General features: G+C 39.8%; 1 protein-coding gene across 10 annotated transcripts in view; it reads right to left on the bottom strand.

Annotated features, from left to right (window-relative positions):
• The window catches only part of anks1b (ankyrin repeat and sterile alpha motif domain containing 1B), an 860,133-nt gene extending 833,287 nt beyond the window's left edge, over positions 1-26,846 (bottom strand). For 8 of the 10 annotated variants that reach the window (XM_072241217.1, XM_072241218.1, XM_072241222.1 and 5 more), the window contains exon 1: positions 26,501-26,846. In XM_072241217.1, coding sequence (XP_072097318.1) covers positions 26,501-26,631 — 131 coding nt within the window. In that variant the 5' untranslated portion in view covers positions 26,632-26,846. The remainder of the gene's footprint in view (positions 1-26,500) is intronic. The other 2 variants (XM_072241219.1, XM_072241223.1) reach the window with 1 other exon arrangement.
• Positions 26,847-27,516: the final 670 nt, after the last annotated feature.

The raw sequence follows: 27,516 nt of genomic DNA, 5'->3' as shown, positions 1-27,516 counted from the left end.
TTTGAAAAACTTCTGCCCTGGAAGCCATCAAAACCTTTTTGTCACTGTGGTGCTTTCATCTGTTGGAAAAACGTTGCAAAATGAAGATACTGTATTCTTCATGCTGCAAATTCTTTTCATGTGGCACGCTGTAGGAAGCCACAAAGAACAACCATTCCTCATGACTTCCAAAAGATTTCTCAATGAGAGATTTATTTCACTTGCAAGTTTACTGTGGCATAATCAATCTGTTTAAGTAGTTTCAGAACTGTCATGAACTACCAATGCAAGAAACAGCCATCCTCTCACTTGCTATGCAAACAGAAAGGCAGCAAGGATGGTGGCTTAGTGCGATATAAAACAGGCTTCCTTGGAAGTTTACAGATATGTTAGTGACAAAAAAGGGTGATGCTAGTGCATTCACTAAGATAATAGAATGAGAAGCCTGCAATTCATTAAAATAGAATCCTGTTTTTTTTAAATTGTCTGATATATGTGGCTAAAGTGACAAATAGGCATGTCAGTCCAAGATTAACTATGCAACTATGAACTGCCAGCCAACCAGTGCAATCTGTGTGTCCTGTAGTATTTGGAAAGGATATATGGTAATAGTGACACTTCAATCTTATTTTTACTTAATTATATGGAGTGAGGAAATCGGATTAATAAGGACAAAATTAAATAGTAAATTCCAATTCACCAAGCATGCCAATTTACCAAGAATTTTCTCAAAATAATCAATTTAGAAATGAGCAAAACATTTGTCGTGATGAGCGTTCAAACTATTAAAAAGATATTTCTGAAACATGGCAGCAATTCAATTCTGGAAGTATAAATAAAGTACAGCAATATTCTATAAATTTTGAGGAACTGAATAGTGCCATCATGGGCACTAGCCTCCGTAGTATCCAGGACATCTTCAAGGAGTGATGTCTCAGGAAGGAGGCATCCATCATTAAAACACCCCAATCACCCAGGACATGCCTTGTTCTCATCGCTAACACCAGGAAGGAGCTTTAATTCCTTCATTGCAAAGCTGACATATTAATCAATTTTTTTAAAAACAAGCAGGAAAAGTTAAGACTAACTTGTTCTTTCACGTGTCAATTTTTATCTTCTCTGAATACTTACAGTTAAAGTCAGAAGTTTACATACACCTTAGCAAAATACATTTAAACTCAGTTTTTCACAATTCCTGACATTTAATCCTGGAAAACATTCCCTGTCTTAGATCAGTTAGGATCACTACTTTATTTTAAAAATGTGAAATGTCGGAATAATAGTAGAGAGAATTATTTATTTCAGCTTTTATTTCTTTCATCACTTTCCCAGTGGGTCAGAAGTTTACATACACTTTGTTAGTATTTGGTAGCATCGCCTTTAAATTGTTTAACTTGGGTCAAATGTTTTAGGTAGCCTTCCACAAGGTTCTCCCAGTAAGTTGCTGGAACTTTGTTCCATTCCTCCAGACAGAACTGGTGTAACTGAGTCAGGTTTGTAGGCCTCCTTGCTCACACACGCTTTTTCAGTTCTGCCCACAAATTTTCTATTGGATTGAGGTCAGAAAATGGTGTCAAGTCTGGTTCATCCTTGGGAGCAATTTCCAAATGCCTGAAGGTACCACGTTCCTCTGTACAAACAATAGTATAAACACCATGGGACCATGCAGCTGTCATACCGCTCAGGAAGGAGACGAATTCTTTCTCCTCGAGATGAACGTACTTTGGCACTTAAAGTGCAAATCAATCCCAGAACAACAGCAAAGGACCTTGTGAAGATGCTGGAGGAAACAGGTAGACAAATATCTATATCCACAGTAAAATGGGTCCTATATCAACATAACGTGAAAGGCTGCTCAGCAAGGAAGAAGCCACTGCTCCAAAACTGCCCAAAAAAAGCCAGAATACAGTTTGCAAGTGCACATAGGGACAAATATCTTACTTTTTGGAGAAATGTCCTCTGGTCTGATGAAACAAAAATTGAACTGTTTGGCCATAATAACCATCGTTATGTTTGGAGGAAAAAGGGTGAGACTCGCAAGCCGAAGAACACCATCCCAACCATGAAGCATGGGGGTGGCAGCATCATGTTGTGGGGGTGCTTTGCTGCAGGAGGGACTGGTGCACTTCACAAAATAGATAGCATCATGAGGAAGGAAAATTATGTGGATATATTGAAGCAACATCTCAAGACATCAGCCAGGAAGTTAAAGCTCGGTCGCAAATAGGTCTTCCAAATGGACAATGACCCAAAACATACCTCCAAAGTTGTGGCAAAATTGCTTAAGGACAATAAAGTCAAGGTATTGGAGTGGGCATCACAAAGCCCTGACCTCAATTCAATAGAAAATTTGTGGGCAGAACTGGAAAAGCATGTGCGAGCAAGGAGGCCTACAAACCTGACTCAGTTACACCAGTTCTCTCTGGAGGAATGGAACAAAATTCCAGCAACTTACTATGAGAACCTTGTGGAAGGCTACCTAAAACATTTGACCCAAGTTAAACAATTTAAAGGCAATGCTACCAAATACTAACAAAGTGTATGTAAATTTCTAACCCACTGGGAACGTGATGAAAGGAATAAAAGCTGAAATAAATCATTTACTCTACTATTATTCTGACATTTCACATTCTTAAAATAAAGTAGTGATCCTGACTGACCTAAGACAGGGAATGTTTTCCAGGATTAAATGTCAGGAATTGTGAAAAACCGAGTTTAAATGTACATTTGTATTTGGCTAAGGTGTAGGTAAACTTCTGACTTCAACTGTATGTACCTACTACAATTTAATTTTCACACTTGCTTTATTTTTTATCAATTCTCAAAACAAAAATAATGTTTATATTCTGATTCTAAAGTGTCCAGATTTACAAGGATGGTTGCGGTCACAAGGAATTATAAGTTTAGACTGTAGAAAGTGACAGGGAACAATATGAAAAAGCAGCGAACGGTAATTACTTGGAATTCACTGTCTATGAAGGTGGTGGACGCGAAGGCAGTGAATGAAGTTCAGAGGGAAACTAGAAAGTTATTGGAGAAACATAAATTTGCAGGGCTATGGTAACAGAATGGGAGGGAAGGGGCTGAACGGACTGCTCTAAAGGGAGCAAGCACTGACTCAAAGGGCAAATGGCCTCCTCTGCCATAATGATAATCAATTAATTCTGACTTTTACTTGGACTTGAATATACCCATTATCCAAATCAATATTCTTCCCCACAATATAATAGCCTTATGTCTGTGAAAGCCTGTTGGCTAACCTTCGCAGGGCTATCCAAGTGACATACCATCATTAGTAAATCCCAGGCCTCTTGTGTTACATCATAACCAGCTGTTATGTGACAATTAGAATTAGAAGAAAAAGGGGCAACTTATCATTTTTATGCATCCTTTTTCACGGATGCCTTCATCTTTTCCCTGCTTCCCCACCTTTATCCACTTGTCAAAACTAATTCTTAATGTCTTAGCCACAGAAGCTCCTTCAAAAACCTTACAAAACATTTCTTCAACTTCCAGTTTCATACAATTACAGTACCAGTGACCTGGATTCATTTTCCTTGGCTGCCTGGAAGGAGTTTGTACATTCTCCCTGTATTCCTCCCATAGTCCACAGATGTAGCAGTTGGCAAGTTGATTGGTCACTGTAAATTGTACCACGATTAGGCTAGGGTTAAATTGGAGGTAGTGCGGCTCAGCGGGCCTACTCCACATGGTATCTCAATAAATAAATAATAGGTTGACTTGATAAACTGTTAGGAACAAATCTCCTTCCAACAGTTTTTAAATGAAACTTTAAAAATCTTCGGCTTTATTTATATTTTCTCAAAGGCTTTACTGCAATAAAAAAAATTTATTGTACCATGACCTTTGCTAATAGCAGGAACAAAATAATGTATTTTATCATAAATCTGAAAAGGTCCATGATAAAGGGACTATTCTCCCAAATATAGCTTTACCAAACCTGCATCAGTAGAATGTGCCATCCTATTTCTTTGAAAAAAAATAATACAGCTAACTTGCACTATTCAAAAAATCTGATGCCAGCTCTCGCTTGACAGTAAAAACAGTTAATATTCAGTTACTACTGATTTTCTTTTTTGTTCAAGGACTGTATTGTTATACAGCAGGACAGCAATTTAATTTGCTACATGCAGACTGTTCACAGCCGATTAAACAGTCTGTACAGTTAGCATTGTGAGGCAGCTTTTGCTTACATAACATATTTGATTGAAGTACATGTGATGTCCTATCAAATCTGCCGAAGCAAAACCAGGACTCCAAAGCAAACGCCAATATGGTTCACCAAGACACACTTCATTAAGGATTTCTTTCTTAACTGAGAAACTATTTTATTAGTACAGTTATCTTGCCCTTTAAGCTACCCTCTAAAATTACAAAAAAAGAATGATATGGTTACATTAAAGTATACATTTGTAGTGTATCCCTATTCACTAATCTGTCCAACCAAAATGCAACCTAAAGGGCTTCAACCAGTACATCAAGCTTAATTTTCACACAACTTTAACTCTGGGGTCAGTCAACCCAACCTCTCTATTCTTAATAATTTAACAAGTCAATCTTCATCATATCATTAATTAAACCACAGGGAATATTTGATAATGATATCATAGTTCAACATCACAGATTATAGCATCTGGGATCAGAATAAAAGTACATTACTCAGGGCAAAACTATTATTCTATGATCAGTTCAGGATCTCAAAACATTTAACAGTGCTATTATTACACCCATCTTTATATTTAATTTACCAAAAATGATGTCAGAACTTAAGCCAAGGCTCTGGGGGAAAAAGCTCAGCTTTTTTAAAAAATATAAATCAGGAGCCAGCAGCTGCAAGATTAACAAACACATCACCAAACACTGAATGTAGAGTTTTATACAGAATGATCATGTCACAGGAATGACCTTCCAAGCACAAATGGGCCTCGACCTTTCAAATAAACAGCACACTGACAGCATTTATTATAAAAAAGGGACTATAAACAAGGCTTGATTTAGTCATAGGATTATACAACAAGGAAACAAGTCCTCCAGACCAATTCCATTCGTGCCTCGAGGATTCATGGGTGACATGGTAGCATAGTGGTTTTCTGAATGCTTTACAATGCCAGTAATCAACAATCAGGGTTCAGTTCCTGCAGCTGTCTGTAACGAGTTTGTAGATTCTCCCTGTGACCATGTGGATTTCCTCTGGATGCTTTGGTTTCCTCCCACAGTCCAAAGACGTATGGTTAGTGTTAGTAAGTTGTGGGCATTCTACATTAGCATTGGAAGCATGATGACAGTCATGGGTTGACCCCAGCACATCCTCTGACTGTGTCAGTCACTATATATTTCAATGTACATGTTACAAATAAAGCTAATCTTTGTAATGTCTTTGCCCAGTTACATTCAAGCCAGAAAAATCAAAGATTGTCTAAACAAGCCAATTACTATTCCAAAGCCCTTTGCACACTTATTGAAATTGTATTTATTTTAGCCAGCGATGCACTGCAGAATAGGCCCTCTGGCCTTTCGAGCCACACTGCCCCAGCAACCTTCAACAACCACGTTAACCTTAACCCAATAACAGGGCAATTTACAATGACCATTTAACCTACCCGGTGCATCTCTGGAATGTGGAAGGAAACTGGAGGTATGGGGGGAAACCCACACATTCCATGGGGAGGGCACACAGACACTCCTGAAAGAAGGGCACGGGAACTGAACGCCGAAACGCCCTAAGCTGTGATAGTGTTGTGCCAACATTAAGGTAGTGGGAAAAAGAAAAATCAGTCTGCAGGAAATGAATCACACACAAAATGTGCCAGGATGGCATGGATCCTCAATTAATACAGAAATTATCAGTCTTTTAGAGGATTTTAAATGTTTTCCTCTATATTTACAGATCAGAGTGGATAACGGTCAAGATCTGGAAAATCAGTAAAGCTTGAAGGTCATTTTGAAGTTAATGAATGAAACTTATAGTGGAGAAGGGGCCAGTCAGGTTTTGATTTTTTTAAAAATCAACAACCAACAAATCCAAATTCTCACAGAAAATATCTTTGCTCTCCTCCCTCAAAAGCATAAAAGGCTTGTTTTGCAATGGGAAAAACCTTCCCAGACCTGGCCCATGGCATGGATTTGCCATCTCTATTCAACATCTCTCCTTAATTGACAGGATCCGAATTGGATGGCTAACCTTGTTGACCTTTGACACTCTGGGTTCAGGGGGCAAGGTCTTAGCAGCACCTAAGCACATTGGCTGTGGATGACCTGCCTCAAGTATACTGAGACAAAGGGGAAAACGGGGAGGCAGGAGAGGCAGATGGAGTTTGCCTTTTGTCAGAGCATGTAACACAAACGTTTGTAGGTCTTAAATGATTTTATACATCTCCAATATTGTGACAGTTAAAATATTAAATCTCATGTCAATAATAAAGAAATTAGTATTTTAAATAAAATTTGAAACCACAACATTGTGAATGTAGCTGCTTTAAGCAAAACCAAGTAACTTTAAAATTTTGCTTCCTGACTTCATAACCTGCCAGCCAAGTATTCGCTTTGAAATCAAATTGCTGTCTGATTTCCGAGCATGATTTGGTAGTGACAGATTTGGCACAGTTATTTCACTTTGTCTCAGATTCACAGCAGGGACATGCAAGTCCAAGACATTTCTGTGTAATGGCTGAACACAGGCATTCCTCATCAGAACCACCAACCACAACAGGAAAGATTCTTGCCTTTGTGATCATACACTTCAATATACAAGTGCTGAAACAATCCTAGCAAACTGCAGTTACTGTATGTGTGAATATATACGTCAGAAACCAACCCAACTGGTAATTTGTAGTGGAAAGAAGAGCGATTTGTGAAATTGTGGATGATCATGGACAGATAATCATGGAGTTTTTATTTATGGAGATGATCAATTTCACTGCAGTTTTATTCTTCAAGCTGAAATATCAACATTACTTGTATAAAAATAATCACTCTCCTTACCAAACAATAAATGGATTAAAAAAAACTCAACTGAATTGTTAATGACAGAGATACACAGCACTGAAGTGGGCCCTAGGCCTGAATCCAAGCTGATCTTTGCCCTTCTACACACATTCCATTTGCTTGCATTACGCCCATATCATTCTATCCCTTGCATATCCAAGTGCCTGTATAAATATTTCTTAAATGTAGTAATTATAGCTATTCCGCCATATCCTCTGACAGTGACTAGGTATAAATCACATAATGGTTAAAAAAAAACTTTCCCCTCAAATTCCCTATAAAACTGTTCCTTCTACTTTAAGCCTGTCCTCACAATTTCTTCAAACCCTTACCATGGGGAAACAATTTTGACCATCTTTTCTATCAAATCGTCTCATAATTTTATATATCTGTCAACAACCTCCATACTGTTGGAAAACAAGGTCAACCAATCCAATCTCTCCCAGTAACTAATAATAGGCAGCACGGTAGCATAGTGGTTAGCACAACGTTTTACGGTACCAGCGACCAGGGTTCAATTCCTGCCGCTGTCTGTGAGGAATTTGTACGCTCTTCCCGTGACTGCGTGGGTTTCTTCCCACAGTCCAAAGACGTAACGGTTGGTAGATTAATTACTACTACTACTACTACTACTACTACTACGTCAGCTCAGGCCCAGGGGGCCGTCGTCGGGCACGATGACGGACCCTCCACTTCTCCCTCTCCTTCATCAGTGTGTTCAGTTCATCTACATTAGCTGTGCCGCTGTCTTCTAGGAGCGTGTTGACCATAGTCTTAGGAGAGTGCCCAGGGTTCATCCTCCATGCTTGGGCTCCCATATGATGACTAGGCTGGCAGGTAGCTCCGGATGGCGTAGACAGTGCCCTGCTAGTTGCAGTCTTCTCGCCTCGATAGGTTGTTATAGAGCTCAACGTTCGTCATGTGCTGTTGCCAACTCACATCAAGAGACATCTGGAGCACTCGTGTATAGCAACCATCTAGAGACTTTCGCATCGTCTTAGTGAGTGTCTACATCTCGCATCCGTACGTGAGGATGGACTCTGTGACTGCTATGAAAATCCTTTTTTTTTAAGCCCTCTGAGTTCATGAGTTCATAGCCCTCCACACCAGCGCCTTCCGTATCTTTATGTCCTTCCCCGAACTCATCATTCTTGACCCGAGGTACTTGTAGTCAAAAACTTCCTTAATTGGTCATTGTAAATTGTTCCATAATTAGAGTAGGGTTGCTGTGTGGCAGGGCTCGAAGGGCCTATTCCATGCTATATTTCAAAAAAAAAAAAATTGATAAATAAGTAACATCCTCCAATCCAGAAAACATTCTGGTAAATCTCTTTAGCACTCTCTCCAACACAAGCACAGCATTCCTATCGTGTTGTGGTAAGAACTGCACACAATACCTCATTTGTAGCCTACCCACTGTGTTTTTTAAAGTTAATATACAACATCCCAAGTTTTGTACTCTGCCCTGATAGCACACCAAATGCCTTCTTCACCACCATCTCTACCCAAGCAACCACTTTTATACATCTATGGAATTGAACCACAAGGTCCCTCTGTACAGCAGCGTTCCTTACCTTCCTATCGTTTCTTGTACATGGCGTAACCCTATTTGACTTCTCAAAGAAGAAAGCATCACCTTTCACTTGCCAGGATTAAATTTCATCTGCCAACACTTCACCCAATCTTTCATTTGATTTACATCCTTAGACAGCTTTTCTCACTATTCACACCACTAAATGCCCAAGTAATTAATATATTATGTTTTGTTCGCTCTGTTCTATAGAGACAAATCAATGCTGCCAACATGATATAATAAATTTTGGATATAGGACTGCCATTTTCTCAGATCAAAATTAAAAAAGGGAAAAATAAATCAACATCCTACAGGAAGCACATGTATCCTATTCTCTTCAATATACCAGTTACCCAATCATATCTAGGTATAAAACTTACCACAATGACAGCATCACATCCTCTTATTGCAATTATATTTAACTTTCATTCCTTTCAGTGACCAAATCCACTCCTCTGGCTGTTACTTTCAGAAGTGATGGCAGCTTGTACTTGTACTTTATGTTCCTGAGTATTCTGTTTCAAAAACTCTAATTTATTTTAATTACTTTGAACTAATTTATATTATATTATTTACCTTGCATACTGTATCTTCATCCTCATCAATGGAAACACTGCAGTGCAACCTGACAGGAGGGTGTAATTATAGAATGAAAAGTTTACATGGCCAATCTACATTATAAACACACATGCAGTAATTTATAAGGGCAAAATTGACAGTGATATGCAAGTTTCTGGAAACAGCAAGTGCATTCCTGACAGAAGCTTGGAACTTTCTGCAGCAATACAACCTGGAAATGCCACCTGAAGTTATAGCCACTGTGTTAATATATTATCTTAACCAAATTTGTCAGCATTATTAGCATATGCTAAGGTGCAAGGCAAATGAGAAATTAGTAAAAACTATTGCTGCACTGAGAAAAGTATCGAACAAATAATGCCAATGGACCACATTCATTATTTGTGAACAGGACACTTTGAATATAACCAAAAACCAAACATAGATTCCTGTGAGCAAAGGGAATCAAAAGAAGTGGGGATTACATAGCGTCAGAATAGGACAGAAGCAGATAATTTGGCCCAACCAGTCCATATCAATACTTATGCTTCACTGGAATTTCTTTCTATTTTTGCTCCTCTAAATCCATCACACAAAGCCAATCTATTCCACTTTCTTATGCTTGCTTGTTCAACTTGCCCTGAAGTACAACTACAACTACTCCTTAGCAACACATCGCACATTAGAAAATAGAACAGTCCAGCACGGGAACAAACCCTTTGGCCCATGGTTTCTGTGCCAACCACAATGCCAAAACAGGGCAATCCCATCTGCCTGCATATGGTGTATATCCCTCCATTCCCTTCCTGCTCATGTGTCTGTCTAAATGTTTTTTTTTAAATGTGACTGTCATATTTGCTTCCAGCACTACTCCTGGCAGCTCCTTCCAGACATTTACTACCTGGTGCAAAAACAAAATTACCTCAAATCTCATTTAAAAACCTTCCCCCCTCTCAGCTAAAAGCTATGTCATTTGGCATTCAACATTTCTACCCCGGGAAAAGAGACTCTCACCTTCGCCATCTATATCTCTCATAATTTTACGTATTTATAATCAAGCAACCCCTCAGCCTCAATGCTCCAGAGAAAACAACTGAAGCTTGTTCAACCTCTCCTTATAGGTAATACTCTCTATATCAAGGCAACATCCTGACTAACTTCATCTATACCCTCCACACAGCCTCCACACCCTTCCTGTAATGCAGCAACCAGAAATGGAACTTCTCCTAATGTGATCTAACTAATGTTTTATACAGCTGCAACACAATTTATCTATGAAAGCTCTGTGGATTCCATGTGTCCTAATCTTCTGAATCAGTTTACCACAGCAGACCTTATCAAAATATTTATTGAAGTCCAATATTTATTGGACACAACATCTACTTCCCCACCTTTAAACACCTTCCTCAAAATACTTGTTTTCAAGAAAAGACTATCCGTGCACAAAGCCATGCCAATTATCCCTAATTAGTCTATGCTTTTTCCAGATATGATTAGCTTCTACGCCCAGGAATCTTCTTCAATAATTTCCCTACCATTAACACAAGGTTCACCAGCCTGTAATTTTCAAGGACCTCTCTACTCCCCTTCTTCAGAGGTAAAACACTGGCTATTCGCCAGTACTCTTGGACCTAACCTATGACTAAAGCTAATGCAAAGATCTCTTTCAAGGCCCCAGAAATCTCCTGCCTTGTCTTTTTCAATAATCTGGGATACATTCTTCCTGGCCCCAGGGACTTATCAACTTTAATGCTCTTCAACAGACCCAACATATACATCTTCTTTAACATAGCTTAGCATCCACAATAGTTTTACTTTTATAACAAAGCTGTTTCAGATTGGCACGTCTCATTTAGTTATTTGTGTGAAATGCATTAAATTTGATCCAAAACTCAAATTCCTCAACCCCCCCCAAAAAAAAGGTGCAGGAAATTTCCAGAAAAATTACCATTTCCTGCCATGGCTAAAATTTACAAGTTGAAAAAAGCCTCTAAAGAAGCATAAACGTAGAAGAATTCAGATCAGGGTTGTTATTGGTACAGTTTTCTGCTCAATTATAATTGCATTAAAGGATCAATAGAAAGATCAAGTAAACTTGGATAAGCTACCCTTAAACAAGCACCATAAATTGTTCCCTAGAATTCAAACATACAAGAAATTCCAGGTCAAACGGTTATAATATGATTGATAATCTGCATTATCATAGCAAATCACATTACATGGCACTTTAAAACGATAGTATCTTGGCATATGTTTACAGGAAGTGCACTTTAGACAAATCTTCATTCATTTTAAAAAGCTATAAACTATACTTAACCAACCTGGAGTTCACAAAATCTGCCTTGGTTTATAGATTTAGTCCTGGTTTTCTCTTAAACTACACACTGTGCAAAACATTACATCTGTTTCTTTTCTCCCCCCTTCGAAGGGGCGAAGAAATACACAAAGATTACCTCAGCTGCTGAATCAATACTTTTCCATATGCACATTAAAGAGGGTGTAACAGCTGGTGAAAGAACAAAGTAAAAACCTACTCAACTTGATCCTTACCAAACAACGTGGCTCAATTGTCCATTGTGAAAATGGGAGAAGAGATGATCATCGTCACACAAATAACTTTAGCTACTGCTGTACCAATGCACGAAATACAGATTCCAACTTAAAACTACACATCAACGGGGCACCAAGGATATCAATAACAATAAAACATTCCACAAAAATGCGTAATCTCATATTCTCACCTTTACCAGTACAATCAAGCTACAAGAACTTCTACTTCATCTAACAAGGCTTAAAGATCTTGCCACAGGCTGCCTTAAAGTGTCCTAAAAAAGTGATGAAATTACAATGCAGATGTATATGCATGCTAAACAGCTGTATCAGCATGCTGCAAGCAATTTCAGAACCAACACATCTGATCAATTTTTAGCAGTCTCATACATCTTAAACCACTAACAAGAAGAGGTCCTCCCTGATAGCAGAGAACAAGGCTGAAACTTTCATCACTATTTCTGGTGGCCTCCTCTGGCAGTCTACATCATCACCATGACATCAAGAAACAAGCACGTATACTAAATACAACAAGGGGATGGGCATCAACTACCTGTAAAAGCAATGCAGAGCACAAATGGAAATGGCTGGAAATGCTCAGCAGGTCAAATATTTCCAACATCTGCTTTTTTTTTGTTTTTGGACTGCAAACGAAGTTACAACCCTGGCAACGATGCAAAAGTATGTTCTCAACACATTCAATTCAGCCAAACAGCAAAATGACAGTGCTTCTTTCAATACTTTTTTGACAACAACTTGCTTACTGATGCAAGTCTATAGTCCATTAGGACTATTGGCTACAGTTTTGTCCCAATTGTGGACAAAGGAACTGAATTCCAAGAGCTGAAATATCCTTCTCATACTGACAGCAAAGAAACACAGATAACAGGAGCTGGATGATGCCAGTTGTCTTTTCCAGCCTGTTCCATTGTTTACTATAACCATGTCTGATCATCAAACTCTCCATAACCCTTGACATCCTCAAGAACAATGCCCACCTGTTTAACCAATTGCAGCATCAAGGAGTCCTTCATAAAACTGGAAAGAAAAATGAAATGTGACCATTTGAGCACCACCTCCCCCCCCCCCCCACCCCGGCCTGAATGTCAGAAGCACGAGAGCTGGAGTTCAAAGTCCCATGATCAGCAAGTCTTAGGGTCTATGCCCGAGGTTGAAGACTGAAGTCGACATACCCAGAAGTTAGACTCCAGAGATAGTCTGTCCTGGGGTTGGTGGTCAGTCTGTGTGCGCGTACGCGCGAGTGGGAGGGTGGGAAAGATACTTGTTTTGCAGTTGCTGTAGCTCTGCTAGACATTGTGGGCATGCTGTGTTGGCACCACAAGTGTGATGACATAATGCATAGGAGCAGAATTAGGCCTTTTGGCCCATTAAGTCTACTCTGCCACTCAACCATGGCTGATCCTTATTCCCCTCCTCAACTCTATTCCCTGACCTTCTCCCCGTAACCTTTGATGCCATGTCCAGTCATGAAGCTATCAATCTCTGCCTTAAATACACCCAATGACCTAGACTGCATAGCTGCCTGTGGTAACAAATTCCAGATTCACCACCCACTGTCTAAAGAAATTTCTCTGCATCTTTGTTTTAAATGGAGGCCCTTCTATCCTGAGGCTGTGCCCTCATAGGATTTCCTGTCCAATCTCAGAGCTCCTTGGTGTTTTATTTGGTAATTGGCTGAATTGTTTATTCTGCATTTCCCTCTGTAGATCTGGTTTCAAGAGCTCTATGTGAGACTTCAAATACCTGCTCGTGAACACCACTGTAGGTGCTTGATTTCTTGTCACATGAACAGAGTTCAGATACACAAAAAGGAAGCTGTCCACCTTGTGCTGTAGAGATATGTTCTCCTTGTCCTTAGCTTTAATGGACTTTTTGAAGATTTAGATAAACTTTTCGGCTAACCCATTCATTGCTGGGTGATGAGTACCTGACTTGAAATGTCTGATGTAATTTTTCTTCATAAACAGACGGAATTCTTCTGACATGTATTGTGGTCCATTGTCACTTGCAATTTATTGTGGCAAGCCATTTCTGGTGTAGAAAGTCCTCAGAATGGAGACAGTATTTGCTGAGGTGGTTGATTTCATCAGCCAGCCACATTGGCTGAGCTTCCACAGCTATCAGGAACATTTGCGGGCTGCCCCCAGCACATCCTTAGGTTGCTTTGATGGTTGACGCAAGTGACATGTTTCATTGTATCTTTTGATGTACATGATAAATAAATTAATCTGAAATGATAATGATGATCATTGGAGGTCAACCAATTTGTGAGTAACCTACCACTATTGATATTAAGTCCTTCCCTTCACCCATGGTCAGAGTGATGCTCCATTTGAACGTCTTCAGATAAGACATACAAAGACCAGAAGAGTGGACCACATTCAAGCTGGGGTTGATAAGTGACAAATAGCAAAAGACTAGATGACTATCAGACAATATCCATTTCAAGCAGGAATGTCTAACACCAGTCTTTATAATCTAATGGCATTCCCATATTTGGATTATGCACTATTAACATACTAGTCAGAGACCACTGAAACTACAAACGTTTGTATATTGGACAAGCCAGTGCATCATTCCTTAGTAACAGGTCAGGCACTGGGCGTTCCATGCGGTCAAGATGGCGCCAGCATATAATGTTCCCTCAGTCAACATCTTCCCGATAGCTCATGAAATGTCTTTTTTTACTTCTTTTACATCTGTTTTTCACCTTAAGTGTGTTACCTTGGCCTTTTACAGCCTGTGATTTACAGTTTGGAGAGCGTTTGAGAGACCCAACACTTTGCTATCTCCAAGAAGATTCTGGGAAACAAGCACGAACTCAGATGGCCTTGACGCAAAGAAACTTCAAGACAAGACGCAAGCCAATCTTTGACTCCACTGTGCCGGTTAAAATGTTCATTAATCGCCGATTAAAGTGTCGAGGAAGATTGAGACATTGAGGCAAGTGAGTGTTCAGTATCGACTGCTTTCCTTTTGATCGCTGCCAGGGTAGGGATCTGTGACCGGCCTGTCGCTGTGTAGCTCTGTGGCAAGTGCGTAGGCTTCTCTGCCTCATGTGGTGTCCTCCTCATTTGATGAATGTCGTGATATCGTAGGATGGCACTGTGGTTCTGCCTTTACTGACTGGACTACTGCGTTTCTGGAGTGTGGATTTTTTAAAATTTATGGCTTTTAATACTCTTTTTTTTAAATCGCCTGTTCCTTTTCCATTTTGTTGAGCAAGGGGAGGGTGGCTGGGGGGCTGATGTTCTGGTGTGTTCATTTTTTTGTGCGGGTAAGGGAGTTTTGAGGGTTAATATCAGGATGCTATTCGTTTTTGTGTAGGGGGTTGGATTTGATGTTTTCTCTCTTTATGACTTCCATGTTTTTTTCTTTGTTTTGTGGCTATCTGGATAAGACAAATTTCAGAGTTGTATAGGGATACGTACTTTGATAATAAATGAACCTTTGACTTAAACTATTTCGCCACCTGTAAGACACACTGACTGCAAGCAAAATATTGTGCGTTTGCTAAATATTGTGCGTTTGCTTGGACAAATGCAGATTCCCCCCCCCCCCCCAAAAGAGGTTCAGCATAACCTACAATGAAACAGCTACTTGATCACTATCATTTCAATACCTCAAAATTTCATCATCACTATTACTATTGAGAGAGTGAGTTTTTAAAAGTGCTGAAACTCACCAAGCCTGCTTCAAGAAGAAACTCACATATCCATCATATCTCAGCTTTATGAGCAGGTAAAATGGGAACATCGCCCTGTTCCTTTCTAAGTGCTACTTCATTTCCATTCAATAAATAATTTGCTCTAATGCTGGATTATAATCTAGAAACTCCTCACTGTACAAATCTTAGATTTCAAGGCTTCTCAGTAGCAAAGGCAGTAACCGTTAGCCTTCACAACAGATCATTACATCCATAAATGAATTACAAGAACAAGTTGGACATGTGCAACCATATTTCAAATGACACTTCCAGCTCAGAATTTTATTGAATGGCTTAAATAACATGAATATACAAGTTTTCACTTTTCTTACAATTCTGTAAACAAATCCTAAAGGTAGAGAAAAAAATAACAATTATTCTCTCTCCTATCTTTCAAAGGGCTTTTAAACCTGAATAAATTAATGAATCACAATGGTGTTGCTATTTGAAAAGATACTTAGAAGAATCTCCATTTCAATTTGAATAAAATTACTTTGTTTCAACAAAACCAGCTGCTTCAATATATCGCAAACAACAGGAATTCTGCAGATGCTGGAAATTCAAGCAACACACATAAAAGTTGCTGGTGAACGCAGCAGGCCAGGCAGCATCTCTAGGAAGAGGTGCAGTCGACGTTTCAGGCCGAGACCCTTCAGGACTAAATTCCTGACGAAGGGTCTCGGCCTGAAACGTAGACTGCGCCTCTTCCTGGAGATGCTGCCTGGCCTGCTGCGTTCACCAGCAAATTTTATGTGTATTGCTTCAATATATCATTCATTTCATTGTATTCGCCCTACAAGTGTTAACATGAGATTAGGTGTAATATTGTCAAGATTATGGATCAAATGGGATATTAAACCTCAAACAGTCTATCCTCAACAATATTATATTTTTTCCATTTAATACTAACACAAATTTAAAAAGGAGATTTCATCTGATTATGAACTTCTACTGAAAGTAAAATGGTAGGCAGAGTAAAGTCAAGCAATTTTATCCAGTTCAAGAAAAAAATCACTCCGTGTTCATGCTAAGGTCACTAACATATCACTTTTTCCAGTATCAGCATTCAGCACTCACCACTCACACAGGAGAACCTAAATTAGCCAAAAGGCTCCAGGTAAATTCCTAGACATTAAAGCACTATTGGATCAGTACCCCAGCCATCATTACCACTTTTTGCATGAGCTTTCAGGATCCTGAATAGCTTTGTGCCCTGAATCCTGATCACACAGAGTGACAATATTAACTTTGCAACCCTCATTTATGAAGATGATATTTTGGATCCAAAGTTGTACAGGTGAAAGGCAATTAGACAAATACTTTGCACCATTTCGAAGCATAGATATTTTCATATTTTTAATAGAAGGATGACTAAACATCAAAAAAAAACACTAAGGAAAAGATAAATTTAGACAACAGGTACTGTATTAGTAAGCCAAGTGCCAGATTATTATGAGTAAATATTCACCTCAGTCAAAACTGTAGATTGAACAACTATAAGGTAACTTTGTGTGTTGTTTTGAAAGCATGGGCACATCTTTCCTCTGCCAGATAATCAAAACTTTAAAAGATCCTTAAAACACTTATTGTTTGGTGTGTGCATGCATGATTTAACTGGTCTTGGTAACATAGTGGTTAACACAATGCTTTACAGTACCGGCAACCAGGGTTCAATTCCCACTGCTGCCTATTGTTGTACGTTCTTCTCATGACTGCATGAGTTTCCTCCGGGTGCACCAGTTTACTCCCGTAGACCAAAGACATACTGATTGGTTTGAAGGTGAATTGATCATCGTAAATTGTCCTGTGATTAGGCTAGGATTGACTCCGGGGATCGCTGGTTGGTGCGGCTCAAAGGGCTAGAAGGTCCTATTCCGTGCTGTATTTCAGTTAAGTAAATAAACAAACGAACACATGCTCCAATGGCTCCTAATCCAAAAACAAGGAAAACAGCTCACAAAGGAATAAACTCATTAAGTATGATTTACTGTCTACTGGGCCCACTTTGCAGCTTCTAAACTTACTTCAGTATATTTACCTTTGAATAGTAATAAATGACAATGCCAGAAAGATGAAGGCTTGCACTTTCCAATGTTCCACTTCGAAACGCACTTCATTGCCTTTGACTCCTTATTGTCATTACTAACTTTTCTTCATTATCCCTCCTCCATGTATCTTTTTCATTCATTAACATCCATTGTTCTCAACACTAACAACCATGCTATCTGAACAAAGGGATGCCAATCTTAAATTCTCTTCTGATATCACGAAGAGAACCAAGAATTGCTACTAACCTCTTATTTTGTACCTCAATAAACCTATCTAGCTGGTTTTTCTTTCTGCTGTCAAATAAAAATGATTTTTTTTTTCTGGACTCTTGCACCAGGTTTTCCAAAAATTAAAATATTCCACTTAACTGCAATCTGTAAATAAATCTTCTGTTTTCCAACCATAGTGGCAAGAACACAATAATCTGAAAATGCAAATTTAATTTTGGTCTTCTCAAAAAATGCAATATGAAGGAAAAGCAAATGCATTACATTACTAACAAAATACAGCAATCTCCATTTAAAAAAAATACCAGAATAATTAAGGATTTTGCACATCATATGGTTTATACTGGGGATTTTCATCAGTTACTTTGCTTTCTTGTAATACCCAAACTGGTGCAGACTTTCAAGTGTTAGGTGCTTATCATTCAGTATCTGATGATCAGCCAAATTCTGATCAAAGACAGATGGAGTAGCAACTTCTGTTGATATTTTCTTTCTCAAGACCTTGGTCAGTATTTTTTTTGCTGGAATATTATAAGGAAACTATAAATAGAGAGAGACAAACACAAAAAGGAAAACACCAAGAATTTCTAAGAAACATATTTGTTATATTTGACACATGAAATCACATTTGTTTAGCTCCTTCCTGCTTGTCCTTTGAGAGGATATCAGAATCAGATTTAATATCACCAGCATATGTCGTGAAATTTGTTGTCTTTGCAGCAGCAGTGCAATGCCATACATAATAACAGATGAAAAAACAATGAATTACATTAAGTGTATAAATATTAAACAGGTAAATTAATTAAGTAGTGAAGTATGATGGGATCAATGTTCATTCAGAAATTGTATGGCAGAGGGGAAGAAGCTGTTCCTCAATTGTTGAGTGTGTGCCTTCAAGGCTTGTGATGGTAGCAATGAGAACAAGGTTTGACCTAGGTAATGGGGGTCCATAATGAAAGATGCCCCATTTTTGAGGCATCATTCCTTGAAGATGTTCTGGATACTATGGAGGCTGGTGCCCACAATGGAGCTGACTGAGTTCACAACTCTCTGCAGCTTATTCGATCTTGTGCAGTAGCCCATCCCCCCACCACCTCCCCCCCATACCAGATGGTGATGCAGACAGTTAGAATGCTCTCCACAGTACATCTGTAGAAATTTGTGTGTCTTTAGTGACATACTAAATCTCCTTTTAAGTATTGAGTACTTCTAGTTTTCAAAATTTCTAGGGTAAATTAGTTTAATTGGTTTATTGCTTCCACATGTACCAACACAAAGTGAAAACTTGCCTTGCATGTTATCCACACAGACAGTCTCATTACAACAGCACATTGTACAAGGGAAAACAATAACTGAATGTAAAATGAAGAGTTACTGTTACAGGGAAAGCATAGTGCAGGCAGATTGTAGTGTACAAGGCTATGATGAGGTAGACTGTGAGGTTAAGAGTCCATCTTATCTTAGCAGGGGACCAACCATTCAATAGTACTGTAACTGTTCCGGTCAAGACGGCACCAGCAAACAATGATTCCTCAGGCAACATCTTCCAGACAGCCAATCTCTTTAACTATTTCACTTTTTCTACACCTTCTGCTTGTTCTTTTTGTCTTGCTTGTGTTTCGGAAATTGTTGGAGCCTGTGATGTGCAGTTTGGAGTTCGAATCGAATGACCTAGCACTCTGCTGTCCCTGGAGTGGATCAAGAGCTGCCTCATAGAGAAGACCAGAGACAGGGTGCGGAGCCATGATTGACTCCATCTCAAAGTGTCAAGGAAGATTGAAGCATTTTCCATCTGAGCAGTCGGTTAGCTTTTGTGCGAGGGAGGGAATGGGGGGGGGTTTGGTTCTTTTTCTTTTAGGATGGTGGGTTGATGTCTTTTCTTTCAATGACTTTAGTGTTTTTTCTGTATTTTGTGGCCATCTGGGGAAGACAAATATCAGAATTGTATTATACATGCATACGTTTACTGTAAGAAATGAATCCTTGAACCTTTGCAGGAGTCACTGCCTTTGAGCCTGGTAGTATGTGCTTTCAGGTTTTTGCATCTTCTGCCACATGGGAGGGAGATAGAGGAAAAAACGTCCAGAGCGAGTGGAGTCTTTGATTATGCTGGCTGCTTTACCAAGGCAGCGAGAAGTGCAGAGTGCACATGGAGGTGAGGCTGGTTTCCATGATGTGCTGTGTCCACAACTCTGCAGTTTCATGTGGTCTCAGGCAGAACAGCTGCTGTGATGCATCTGGATAAGATGTTTTCCATAGAACATCAACAAAAATTGGCGACCGTCAAAGGGTACATGCCAAATTACTTTAGGCTCCCAAGTAGAGGCACTGGTATGCTCTCTTGGCCATGGTGTCTATATGCGACTGGCTACTGGTGATATTCTCTTCTAGGAAGATGAATCATTCAACCTTCTCAACCTCAGTGCTATTGACATAAACGAGAGTGTATGCAACATTCTTCCAGAAGTTAATGGTCATCCTTTTTTTTGGTTAATACTGAGGTAAATATTGGTGTCATGATATCGTTCCAGTAGCCCAGGGATTCCCAACCTTGTTTATGCTATGGTCCAATACCATTAAGCGAGGGGTCCGTGGACACCAAGTTGGAAGTTGGGAACCGCTTCACTAGACTTTTTCCCTGTACTCCAACTCATTGTTACTTGAGATTCAGCCCACAACATTGGTGTATCTGCAAACTAGGGATATATTCAAAGACTGATATTTAGATATAGAAGAGGTGAATAAGTACAAAACGATATGTTGTTTTTTTCCTTCTCCATCAAAAAAAAATATAGATTTTTGAAACAGCAGCACAATGATATTTGCTTACTTGATGAATAGTGCTAGCAGGATTAACACAAAGATAGTTAAGTCCTCAATATGTAATCATGGTGGTATTCAGTCATAAATGAAGGAAATTCACACCCATTTCTAACAAACTTTAAAATATTATACCATACTACAGAAAAACTCTTAGTCCACAAAGATTTACCTGGGCTTCCAGGTGCCTGTATTATTAATTCTCCATCCAACTCCTATTCTGACCTCCATCACTGTTCCAATGAAGTTCAAGAGAAGCTCAAAGAATAGCAATTGATATTTCAACCTGGCACATTGTTGAGTCATGGGGAGTGCATGCAAAGTCTTCAACAATTTCTGATAACCAGCTATTCCAATCTAGCATCTCACATTTTCGGCATATTCTTCCTCTTCCTTCTGTTACTTCAAATTTCATTTATCTTGTCCAGACCTAGGTTTATTATCTTCTTTCAAGAAAACACTGCCACTTCTTATCATCTTAGCCCTCCCTCCCCCCATTCTCTTTGTCCTTATGATTACTTATTTCTAAGTGTTCTCTGTTCTAACGAAAATACATTGAACTAAAACTTTAGCTCTCTTTCTCCCTTTAAGAATGCCACCAAAGCAAGTGAACACTTCAAGTATCTTCTATTTTTATATGTATAAACTTCTGAACCAACATCAAATATAAGTGGTTCCCACATGTCCTCCAACTGGTCCCCCACCACGGGCAATTCACAATATTATGTGAAAATTAAATTAATTGGCTACTGTTATATCATGCCTATACTGTTATTATGGACTCAAATGTTCATTAGCAAGTTCCGAAGCATTGCTTTTATTTCACAAAAGCTCAACAGTTGCAGGTAGATTTACTGGCATAATTTTTATGGATATAAATTATCTTCCACAAAATTATTGTAAGGAAAACTGAAACAGGCACACGATTGATTGTATTTTACAAAATGATCACCTCAGTGCTCCTGAAAAGATATAGATTAGCAATTACCGATTGAATCGTTTTGAGATCCATTTGCACCTGCATTTACTCACAAATACCAGCAGTTTACAGATATCAGCAACCTGCATCCACAGGAAACTCAGAAGTTGCTGAAATGCTTCAACCAGAAAACTCATCAGTGCACTCTACCAATGGACCAAGAGTGCATGAACCTGCTACACTTGACAATCTACTGCAGATCTTGTGCTGGTTAGGGCTGGCACAGGATCCGTGAGTCATGCACTTCAATAGAACACATTGTTGCAAGGGGAAAAAAAGCAAGCAATACCTTTTTTTTAAATCAACATCTTCCTTACCAATACCATTCTGATCTGAGGTGGCAAGACAAGTAACAGGACTAACAACAAATGCATTGTGCAACATCTAATGCCACTTTCCTCATTAAATAGTCTCATTAAGGAGTCAAGAAAACAAACTAGAGCAAACTAGATGCTGGAAATCTAGAGTAACACACAAAAAGCTCGAGGAACTCAGCAGCTCCGGCAGTATCTATGGAGAGGAATAAAGAGTCGATGTTATGTTACTAGGGCAAAAGCAATTTTTTTTCAGCAAACTGCAGTGAAAAGGTAATAGTTACAAAGTATTTGCATAAAACTAATCTTGGTTACCTACGTCAGTGTGGTCATTGAATTTGTTCAGCAGGGGAATTACCCAATAATCACTAAGGCAGTAACACTGTCACAATGCTCAGCTATTATTTGTGCTTGATCAGAAGCATTAAATAATAAAAATGTAACTGATTTTTTTTTTCTTTGGCAGTATACCAATACTGTAATTATTTCAATTTGAATCAGGGTAAATCTTATGCTGTCCTGCAATTGCCAGCTGCCTGATCCGATGTTTCTCACAGCATGGTTGATGCCAAGGTCCCAGCACTAAAGTTTCTCATAATAAAGAGCCAGTTGCACAAACTGAACAGTTTGACAGTCAATGAGATCCTATCAACAGTCTTCATTGAATGTTAAGAGTGCTGCAGGTTATGAATGTTTCAATGTCTTTAATAATCACAAATATTTATAACAGGATCTATTAAGAAAAATAAAAATTCACAGAATTAAAAATATGTAAATTTAATACAACCCATTGTAAAGCTCTACTTATCTTTTTTCCCTCCCTTGCATGCCAATTTTCTGATTTGAGAATGAGACTTATCACTGATTTATATGACATGAAATTTATTTTGCGGCAGCAGTACCCTGTAAAGCCTAAAAATTACTATAAATCACACAAATAGTGCAAAAAGAAAAGCAGGAGTAACAAAGTAGTGCTCATGCATCATTCAGAAATCTGATGGCAGATGATGTGAACAATGCAGGGCTCAGAGGATAAATCTGCTGGACCAAAATCAGTAGAGTTGGCGTGGCACTGTTGGATTCCTTGTACATTGGCACAGCACGTGCCCTAGGCCCAGTGCTCTGTTCTGCAGAAGACTGCCTTCAGCCTATGCACATTATCTGCTTTGGTGCTATGCTGCCAAGCAGACTTAAACAGATCTATCCCAATAGTTTTTCAATGTTTCTGAATGACACCAAAATGCACTAAAACAAAACTTGCCACTGCCACATTAATTGTCAAACTGGTCACATCTTTGCTATCTGTTAAGGATTCCTCAGCAGTTTCATGGCAGTTTTTGTCTACCCCTCTTATAATCAGATTACTGTATACAAAACCCTGCCACAGCAAAGGTCTTGCCAATTGAGCCTTGGAAAGTCTCACACAAAAACATTCAGCATTGCTATTTCCAACCAGGCACAACTGATAACTCTGCAGAAACTGTGGGTGCAGACCACTCTTAGCAAATCAGAGTTTGATTTTGTAAACAGATTTTAAATTTGTAACCATCAAGGTTACAAATGTGATCATCCTAACAAGTTATTCAATACACCAGTAAAACAAATTATTTCTTCTATAGGAGCCCAGAATATTGAAGTGTCACAATTAATGCTTGCCTAGTGGCACTTTGCAGATCCATAAATGATTCTTAGATCAATATATTTGAATACACCCTCAGCTCTCAAATCACAATATAGATTTTGCTTATAGAATTTACCAATCCATATTCTACCTAGAGTAACAAAGTTTATTAGTCCTTCTCAGTCCTGAAGAATGGTCTCGGCCTGAAAGGTTGACTTTTTCTATAGATGTTGCCCAACCTAGTGGGCATGTGGCCAAGTGGTTAAGGCATTGGACTAGTGACCTGAAGGTTGTGAGTTCGAGCCCCAGCCGAGGGAACGTGTTGTGTCCTTCAGCAAGGCACTTAATCACACATTGCTCTGCAACGACACTGGTGCCAAGCTGTTTGGGTCCTAATGCCCTTCCCTTGGACAACATTGGTGTCATGGAGAGGGGGGACTTGCAGCATGGGCAACTGCTGGTCTTCCATACAACCTTGCCCAGGCTTGCGCCCTGGAGAGTGAGGACTTTCCAGGTGCAGATCCATGGTCTCGCAAGACTAATGGATGCCCAACCTGCTGAGTTCCTCCAGCACTTTGTGTGTGTTGCAGAGTATATCAGGTTCTTTATAAAGTATTATCAAATTTGACAGAAAGAGATACAAAGGCAGACAACTAAAACTTGCTAAACATATAGGTTAACTACCTGAAAGGAAAGAGGCAGAGTGAATTAGGAGGAAAATTTCAGAGATTAACCCCTTGGCAGCTGAAATCAAGAGTACCTATGAAGAAGTGATTAAGTTCAAGGATGATTAAGCTTAACTTTGCGAAGAAAGACAGGGGATTTGAACACCAGGCTGAAAACTGTTACACTCGGGCATTGCGTAATAGGTCTCGCAACAAAGAGAGAGGGTGGGGTGGATAATGACTTTCTGTGAATATTTCTGCTGAAAATGTGAATAGTAGCAAACTTTAGATGACCTCAATGTATGGAGGAAAGAACAAGTGAGGCTTGTGAGGAATGCACTTTAACAGTTAAGCGTAAAGGGAACAAAAAAAAGGAATGGATGAGGAGCGTCAGGCACCAGGCCCAGATCAGCTCAGATTGGAATCAAAACATGCCACATTTCGCATTTCAAAGCAGGCTTCACGGATGTGAGCTGAAGGTCATCTCTGAGCAAAGTCTGTCACTAAAGCCAAAAACAGCACGTTTCTAATTTTACGCTGTTCCCATGAAGAAAGTCGGTGGGCACGAAACGGAACAAAAAGCAAGATCATTTCTCCCAACTGTATTTGGAGAAAATTTCTGTTGCGAGGCAAATCGATGGACACTTTATGGCAACGGGATATGAAGTGAGTACATCAACATACAGGTAGACTCTGCCATTGGTCAGGGGTGCTTTGTACTACCAGTGAATGAAGAATGATCGCAAGTGAATGATAAATATATACTGTTGTCAAGAACAATTACGCAGAGGTAGGAACAGAAACCTTTCCAACATTTCAACTGGGAGTAGACAAAACAAACAATACAATCACATCCAGTAATGAAGAGATGTTGATAAAGAATGACAGCTCAACTGTGTCAATTCAGAACGGATATTTATTAATAGCAAAGTCATTTGCTTCCCTATATTTACAACTTACATAACTCCCATCAAAATAAACGGGCACTACTGGCAGCCATGTGCTACGGGAATGATCTTCATTGTATTGAGATGATGCAGACTGTATCTATGTTCATCCGTAAACCTCCCAACCTCCCAAGCCGGATTGAACTATCTCAGTTATTCCAAGCATCCAAGAGTAAAGTGTGTGAACCAACGCCATGTTATGAGTACTTTCTCCCAAAAAAGAAAACAGGCTGTCCTATCAGAGATGCTCACTTTGATCTAAGATTGCCCGGTTCAAATGGCGAAAGTCCAGCCAAAACATAAAACTAAACTTCAACCGAGACCGCAATGTGCGCCCAGCTAAGGCGGGTTCATATCGCCTTCACCATCGAAGAGCGCGATTTACTAGGCAGAGCGAGAAACAAGGAAGGTGACTGGAGATTGAAAGTGAGCAGCAAGAAACAACTCGAGTGAACCCAGAGGGTTCGCCAAATGTCAACGCTCGCTTCATCTGGCTTCAATGTGTCCCATCCCTCCTCGTTGTAACACAAATGAAATGCTAAACACCGCCGCCAGGAGAAACTGCCTCCTGGTGTCGGCTTTGTCCCGCTCCCTATCACCCCAAACACAAAAGTCGCCTTTCAAACCCAGAAGCTATGCCTTACGTCCGTTGTGATTCTGAAAGAGAATACGACAGCCGCATGATCTTTCATGCTGATGGATTTTATTTCGCCGATGCTCCAGTGTGTAACCGCCAATCACTATCCTCCCGTAGCTTGCATTTTTTTCCTCTCTACTACTATTCCACAGCCTGGTCCTGGAGCCCATCCCCCATTCAGTACTTCGAATTTCTTTCCCCTGCCGCCCCATGTAAATGTGCTGTACCTATTGCATAATTACAAAGCCACATATGCTTCAGATGCATTCATCGTTCGTCCATTTCTAAACACATTTTATTAACCCAGTGGTACGTAAGCAAACATCCTTAAACATTACGATTAAAGCAACAACTCACACATACACGGATGCTGCAACTTTTTTCAGTCTTGTTGCAGCTATTTACATTTCGACGCGTTAAGATTTCTTTTACTTTGGCACCTGTAAATGCCTCAATTTCAGCACCATCGCCTTGCCCCAGAGGAACCTTAAATATTTACAAAACTTTCAGAGGAAATTCTCACGGGGACACATGGCGGCTGAGAAAGTAGAGGAAGAAAACACCGTTGAGTGAATCCTTAATTAATTATTTAACCCATTTAGTAATAAACAAAATCACAATACAGCGTTTGAAATAAAGGGAGCCTCACTGTGCACATTCTCTTGAAAAAAAATCAATTCTGACAGGAAATGGGAAGGGATACAATCACCTCACTTTACCTTTAACAATTCGAGCTGTAGGTATTTCTATTTGCTCTGTTTATAACGCGGGATTGTAATAAAAATGCACATTTGTCACCGTAGTAAAACAAATACAACTGGTACGGTTGGAGAAATCTCTCTAACTTACCTCAAAAGGCTGGAGAGTGGGATGGAGCCCGATCCACTTCCCAATAATCCTTTTTTGCCACTTAGCAATTTTTCTACCACAGCTACATTCCCAATCCGAGCGGCTTCAAGAAGTTCCTGCTCTTTCCCCATAATACAAAAGGAGAAAAGAGAGGGGAGGGGGTGGGGGCTGCTGAGAAATAAATAGTACAAATTCCGATCTGCAACGCGTGTTCAGCAGCATAAAGAGCCGAGCTACATCCTCACAGCCCGCGCCCGACAAAGCGAACTCCAAAGCGGCCAGCGTCGGCTAACGGGACCGACACACCAAACGTGTGACAGAAGACTCCCACTGCCGGCGCCCACTCTCCCGTATCTATCACACGGGGCTCGAGGGGGGAGGGGCGGGGTGGAGCCAGCAGCATGGCCACGCCCCTTACTCCCGTCGCGCAAAGCCCGCCCCGCCGCGCTGTCAATCACGTCAGGGCGTGAACTGCGGGTCTTGCCAGTTCCCAGTGTGCAGTCGACAGCGGTGAGGAATTGCTGGGGCTCTCTGTCACGCACCATGGGCATTGAGTTCAAAGCTCACGCAGGAATAGGGACTTGTGTGGGTCAGTAGGCTAACAGTACGATACGGGCTCTCTACATCCACTTTTGCTTCAAATTATCGTGGTTTCAAATTAATTACTTGCCGATAACCCACACCACCTGTTTGTTGCTTTTGTGCAATTAATTTTTGAAAAAGGACTAATGATAGCTGTTGGGGAGGGTTTTTTGTGGTCGTGCTGTGTTACTGTAAATCCCTTTTCAAGAAATGGGCGGGACAGGCGGCACCTGGGGACACGGTGACTTTATCGGCAATAACCGAATAGTCTCAGTGATAAGTCATGTTTCCAGAAACAAATGCTTACGTTGATATGGCGTCCTTTCCCGATATCAGACTGTCCCAAAGCAATTTAGAAATAATGAAGTATTTTTGAATTGAGTCATTAGTGATACAATTTTCATAAATCACGCACTCTCTCTATTGTTAGTAAT

The sequence above is a fragment of the Mobula birostris genome, chromosome 23 (genome assembly GCF_030028105.1).
Source record: "Mobula birostris isolate sMobBir1 chromosome 23, sMobBir1.hap1, whole genome shotgun sequence".
In the NCBI taxonomy this organism is placed as follows: Eukaryota; Metazoa; Chordata; class Chondrichthyes; order Myliobatiformes; family Myliobatidae; genus Mobula; species Mobula birostris.
Note: the sequence above shows the minus strand (reverse complement) of the source record. Positions and strands in the feature narration are given on the sequence as shown.